The sequence below is a fragment of the Etheostoma spectabile genome, chromosome 6 (genome assembly GCF_008692095.1).
Source record: "Etheostoma spectabile isolate EspeVRDwgs_2016 chromosome 6, UIUC_Espe_1.0, whole genome shotgun sequence".
Taxonomy (NCBI): Eukaryota; Metazoa; Chordata; class Actinopteri; order Perciformes; family Percidae; genus Etheostoma; species Etheostoma spectabile.
Window position 1 is genome coordinate 24,647,971 of NC_045738.1, and position 6,583 is coordinate 24,654,553.

Consider the following 6,583-nt stretch of genomic DNA (forward strand, 5'->3'; position numbering starts at 1 on the left):
TGTGTGTGTGTGTGTGTGTGTGTGTGTGTGTGTGTGTGTGTGTGCGCGCGCCATGATCCCCCACCAAGATGATGTTGACACAGCGGTGCACTTTCATCTGGTGAAGTCCGTCCATCAGTTTGCTAACAATTAAGACACACACACAGAGCTGTTAAATGAAAGAGATCACCAGATAGATAGAAGGCCAGGTAAAAAGCATAACTATATATCTTTTAAACTTTACAGTTATGGCTGAAAATGACATAAATGAACAAGTTTGTACATTTCACAAATGTCGCAAATTATTCAAATCAACTGCCCATTTGTCTACCCTGAAGTGCTTTTACACTTAGCGCGACACCATGCAGATTCACATTATTGACACTGAATTACACAAGTATTAGGTCTATATCTGAAACTGTTGTTATTTATTGTGACAAATCTATTCATAACTTGTGCCCTCAACTTTTACTTTCAGACTATTTTCTTGGGGTATGGACCTACATTTAAATTCAAGACTAAAGTTCCAGCTTTTGAAAACATTGAGCTTTATAATGTTATGTGTGGTAAGTCATATTTTTGTGTGTATGTGTTTAATTCTAGTCCTTTTGGACCAGCCACAGTGTGTTTTAATGAATATGTTAGCGGTTTATATGTGTCCACCTCACTGATTCTCCCACTCTCAGATCTTCTGGGTCTGAAACCAGCTCCCAATAACGGGACCCATGGTAGTCTGAACCACCTGCTGAGAAGCCCACCCTACAGGCCCACCATGCCGGAGGAGGTCTCCAGGCCAGCAGTCTCTGGTCTGGTTGATGGGGGAACAGGGGACCTGGGCTGTAACTGCGAAGACAAGGTCAGCAATGAAGACTTGGTGGCAGACGTGGGCCCGGATTCCTGTACACTGCTGACAGGAATACTACTTTTTAGGAGATTGGCTTGTCAAACCAGGTTAATTGTGATAACAGCAGTAAAACCAAAGCATCCTGTCTTCATCACCTTCCACGGAACTCCACACTAACAAGCTAACTCCATTTCAAAAGTGTCAATATTTTACTAATTATATTAGCTTGCATCCTGCAAGTTTCAGCAGCTGTAAAGCTCGGTAACATGTTATCTGATATAGATATAACATCATAACATGTAGTTAAAGATTCAGTTTATTATAACTTTTGTTAAAAGATTCTATGGTTTTGGTGATATTGTATTCACCAAAGTAACTGCTGAGTTCTAGGAATACTTTGTCATTACTATTATTCCAGATTTTGCCCTTTTTCTGAAAAAGATCATATTCCAACTAAGATGGCTACATGGCTAATGAAAGCGATAATCCGCTAATATTTCTGTTAACATGCAGACGTGAACTTTTTTCCAGTTTTCCATTGGTGGAGGACTTGTTGGACCGAATGATCACAGAGTCCCTCTTTCATTCCTTCAACCATCTTCTTGAAAAGGTCGTCGCTGCGATGTTTTTGCATATCCTAAAACAAGTTGATATCCAAGTCTTTCATAATGATTGAAAGTAGCTGTGTTTCTCCTTCTTTTCTTTTGCCGTGCATCTTTACCACAGCCCTTTAAACCGTTGGCTGGTTGGTTTGTGAACAAAATCCACAGCAACACACAGAGAAAACTGCAGTAATAACCCTGATTGAGAAGCAGATTCTGAATGCATTGCATCCAAAAAATACCTCAAAAACACAAAAAATACCGGCAAATAAAAACTGGAAAATGTTACTTTTTTAAAAACGCCATATTCAGAATATCCAATCGGAATATGCTGTTTACATGAACAATTTTTGTTATATATCGTCATATTCAGAAGAATAGTGGCATAGTAGTGTGCATGTAGACTTTCCTTCTGTAGATCTCAGCTAATGCTTTGGTGATAAAATGTTACCCCAACTGAAAGCAACATTACAAAAATAACATTTGAGTTGTAAAAAACTGGAATTATCTTTTAATTCTTAAATTGATATGTATAGTATATGACATTAAGAAGATTTATATACAAGATGATGCGACCAGGGGAAACATCAGGCCTAATGTTGGCCCTTTTCTGGGACCATGAACATCTGCAGCAAATCACTGGTGCCAACAGAGTAGTTTTCAGATCGCCTGTCCCTGAGTGTGGTCCTCTTTAGGCCTCACAGATCACAGGGCACATTCCACTGATTCAGCTACATTAGCAGTGTTATGAATGAAATCTGAATGAAAGAAATCTTCATTTCAAACGATTAACAGAAAAATATTTACAGCATTTACAAAATGTATGAACTAATAACAAAAAAATTAAATATATAGCATAGAAAACAAACCCAAAATTTCAGCATAACACTTGACCCATTTGAAAAGAGATAGGTAGAAGCCCTTGGCTTCTCCAACAGATCCTTCCCAGTCTTTACGACATTAAATCACAATCAAAAAAGAGAAGTCAAACAGACCATTATAAATAACACAAAAATACGGCTCCAATTTACGTCTTACTTTATGTAGACATCAAGATAAGGAAAAATACACAAAACAAAAGCAAGCAGCAGTAACGTCAGTGTAACTCTCTTTCCTCACTTCTGTACTTATCACTTTGTGTGAGCGATTCATTCGAGAGTGAATATGAATATTAATGTGCAGGCCAGTTTCCTCTTGGTGAGGGCAGTGTGATGATCATCCCCATGCAAAGTGGAGTGTTAGCATGGAGCACAGAAGCTGACACATGGATGCTTTTGGTAACTTTTGGATGTTTTAGCAGATCAACAAGCCAATTTCCAAAAAGGATTCTGAATTCCTTTATTGTTATGATGATGGTGATGATGATGATGACGATGATGATGCAAAGGAATTTATTGAGTCTATGTAACGAGGCAGTTTTTCTGTGATATAGTTTTGGCTGATTCTCTAACACTAATGCTACTGTCACCTAGCTCTCATTTATGAGCTCACAGCATATAAAAATGGTAAAATACTATAAATGTTGGTAAAACTGCCAGTCAACATGTTCTCAAACTTCTCCTGTATATCATGACCTCCAGGGTTGCACCCTCCCACCGCTGTGATCACAGTCAAACGGCTGGCTTCATGCCAGCACTGTATGTCTGGTGAGGGACAATTCCTTTATTGTACCAGATATAGCTATAAGGTCATCTGTAGTCCCGGAATGACCAAACTGGTATTTCGTAATGCTTTGATATGAAGGAGCCACACGGAGCTATCCACCGTCCCTCCATTCAGTCCAGAGACGGACCCAGAACTGAGTCCATCTTTGGATTGAGACGAGATGAGACGTAAGGATCACTTGGTTAATCTTATTGCTCGTGTGATCCATTGACTTATTTGGCCGCTAAAAGCGATTTGTAACTCAGAATCCATTACTGGCTGCTCTGAAGAGTCATTATATTCTGTTTGTCTAAGTATAGGGAATTGTGTACAACAACAAACAATTCTGAATACCAGCGTTTACAGCTGATCCTGAACTACTGTGAGCATGGAAACTAATTCAAAGGTTCATGAAGTGAAGGTTTTGGAAACGATAACACTTTATAATAACCATTAATAGATGGTAAATTGATAGTTATTAAATCTTTAATTTATCATAAATAAATTAGTCATTTAACTGTTAGAAAACAATGCAATTATAAATAATGTTTAACAATTAATAGTAGTGCTGTAAATGAACAGTTTATTGTTACACAAATTATATCCTCATATACTATATTAGGTATCGGGGAATGATTAAGAAACCATTTTTAAGACATCTATAAACATTACATAGATTACATATAGAACACTTTGTGGGTCTGTAAACCGTCTATAAACAGTGTCCTGATGGTTATGATAAAGTTGCAACAGATGACTACAATACCTTGTTAGATAGTTAAATACTTTGTAAACCATCCATAAACATTATCCGGCTGCCTATTGGAAAGCTGCGAATGATGTTTTTCATAGTTAGTAATTAGTTAGTAAGTGCTTGGTAAAGCCATGATACATTTTTTGCCCTTCATTAAATTAGTAACCCTTAACTAGCTATGGAATGTTTATAGATGTTTTAAAAATGGTTTCTTATTCATTACCCGATACCTAATATAATATAATATAATATGAGGGATATAATGTGTGTAAAAATAAACTGTTCATTTAAAACACTACTATTAATTAGTAAACATTATTAATTATAATGTCATTGTTTGTTAACAGGAAAATGACTGTTTGCTAAAAGTTAAATGACAAATAACTTAAGATTAATTAACTATCAATTGTAATGATGGTTATTATAAAGTGTTACCAAAAAGATGTTTGAATGGGTTTATAATGTGTGCAGCTGTAGTGCACAGAAGGGCTCACAGGGAGCAAAGGGGTTTGGAGTACTGAATCCTAATAATCTGTTTTGCCTTTTAAGTGCAGTTAATATTTTACACAGAGGACCACTAAAAAGAATCACCTACATGGTTACTTTATTATGTGCCTGTGAGTGTTTGACTTGTGAACATGTATCTAAATACCTGATTCCTTTGTTGTTTCTTCTGTTCAGCTCCCTTAAAAACCTCAATAACATTTTTGCATCTTTGCTTTCTGCTGCCGAGTGGGTGTCAACTCACCTTCAAGCTAAGTCCTTTAAACAGAATCTGTAGTTAATTTGCTCACGAAACGACATTCTCTCATTTCATTAAGGCTTATGCTTCCCATTAGACTTCCGTCCAGACATTGTCAAAGTATTTCTGAGATCTTCTTCCTGAATGGCTTGGATTGAAAGTGAGTTGGAGCCAGCCCCTCTCTGCAGTGTTTCACCTATCTATGCTGTGTTTGTGATTCCCATGTAGATCTCTGGCATGAGATTGTTTCAATCTCCGATCTTTTTGCAGTTGCGTGTAAAAAGTAGGGGCCAGAGAGGTTTGAAAGTGACCCTTGTACGAGGCTATAACCTGGAGTCACTTTGGCTCTGTCTCTTACAGAACAAAGTGGAGGAGCTAAACCAGCGACTGAGGCAAGCCATTGATGGTCAGTCTGTCATGTTACTGAGAATGACATGTCTCTTATACATAGACTGGAAAAAAATGGACGTAGCATCCGTGATGTCAGTCATTGGTTAATGGACTGCTGTTTTGAAGCCTGGCGATACAGGTGTCGCCATCTTAGTTTGAAATCGAACGTTAAGAATTTTGACAAGAGAGAATGGTGGAGGATGTGCCAGTGTTGCAATAACGCTGCGCTAAGCTATACGCTAAAGGGTCAAAGTTGCAGATTTTCAAAGCGAGTCATCCAGAAAATCTGCTAACTTTACCATAAGTTACCAGCTAACACCAACGCTGGCTAGTTTGGATGGCAGAACACTGAACCGGATCTTTTTAGGTGACCAAAATGTTCCATTTAACTTTGCTGTAGTGTAAACACACAGTGATGTCAAAGTTTGAGACGAAAACACAGACAACAGCCAAAAACAAGTTGTCATCTATTTTAATGTCCCCAGTGTTAGCATAAAAACATCCCCTGCTTTACCCTCTGTTTTAAAATAAATGGGAGCTATTTTACTTTATGGACAGCATGCTGTAATAAAGAAGACTTGAAACTCTAGATTGAGACCATAAACTCATCAACTGTAAGTAACTGAGGTAATATATCAAAAGAGAAGTAGGCTCTAATTCTTAGAGACTTCTGTAGAAACAGACTTCTGTTTGGAGCCAGTGGAGTCTCCCCCTGCTGGACGTTAGATAGAATGCAGCTTTAAGGAGCTTCAGTTTTTGCTTCACTTCTCAGACCTGGAAGCTTCGTCCATTATTTTTACAGTCTATGCTCTCACACAGTCAATACAGTAACTGAGATAAGAAATTATAAATACAGTAAATGATCCACCATGACCTAGGTAAACCTGCATCATGAACCTTTGCATTCTCATGGATGTTCGCTTTAACATATTGCAGTTGGTTCACTTCGGTGTAAACATGTGGTATTACACATCTGCGCTGTGTCCCTCTGTGCTCTTCCTCTCAGACAGCAGGAACCTGCCGTACGGTCGGCCTGCCGTACTCTTCCGTACCAAATACTCCATCCTCCACCACAGTGACTTCATCAGCGGCTACAGCGAGGCTCTCTCCATGCCTCTCTGGACAGCCTACTCCGTCAGCAGACAGGTACTCCTCATGTGCTGCTTGACCTTATTGTGAAGATTTACTGTAAGCAAACCACCTGAAAACATTTAGACGACAGTATGGCAGTCACATACCCCAATAGGGAACAGATTGATTCATTAATCTTATTGTTAGTTTATAAACATAATGAAGAATTTATGATCCAGAACCAGCCTAAAAAACTCAGTTTATCTTTTGAACATTGGCTCCACAGACATTAGCTACACACAGATTAGACTATAGATTTCTAAACAGATATTTTGGTGGTTTTGGAATATGTTTCATAAAGATATTTCTGACTGACATATTCAAACCCAGTGGTTCCCAAACGTTTTCACATGAAGGACCCCTAAACAGAGACAGAGGAAGGGGACGGACATCTGGCAGCTCTTCCAGCAGCACCTGAACAATCCCAGAAATGAGAAGTCTTAGATATAGCTTAGTTGACCTGTATCCTGTGTGTGTGTGTGTGTGTGTGTGTGTGT

The 6,583-nt window shown here is 38.4% G+C and overlaps 1 protein-coding gene across 4 annotated transcripts in view; it reads left to right on the forward strand.

The window, feature by feature from the left end:
* enpp2 (ectonucleotide pyrophosphatase/phosphodiesterase 2) overlaps positions 1-6,583 on the forward strand; it is a 69,741-nt gene that overhangs the window by 59,412 nt on the left and 3,746 nt on the right. For 2 of the 4 annotated variants that reach the window (XM_032517946.1, XM_032517945.1), the window contains 4 exons: positions 458-545; positions 666-835; positions 4,836-4,971; positions 5,962-6,101. In XM_032517946.1, the coding sequence (XP_032373837.1) occupies positions 458-545; positions 666-835; positions 4,836-4,971; positions 5,962-6,101 (534 nt within the window). The remainder of the gene's footprint in view (positions 1-457; positions 546-665; positions 836-4,835; positions 4,972-5,961; positions 6,102-6,583) is intronic. The other 2 variants (XM_032517948.1, XM_032517947.1) reach the window with 2 other exon arrangements.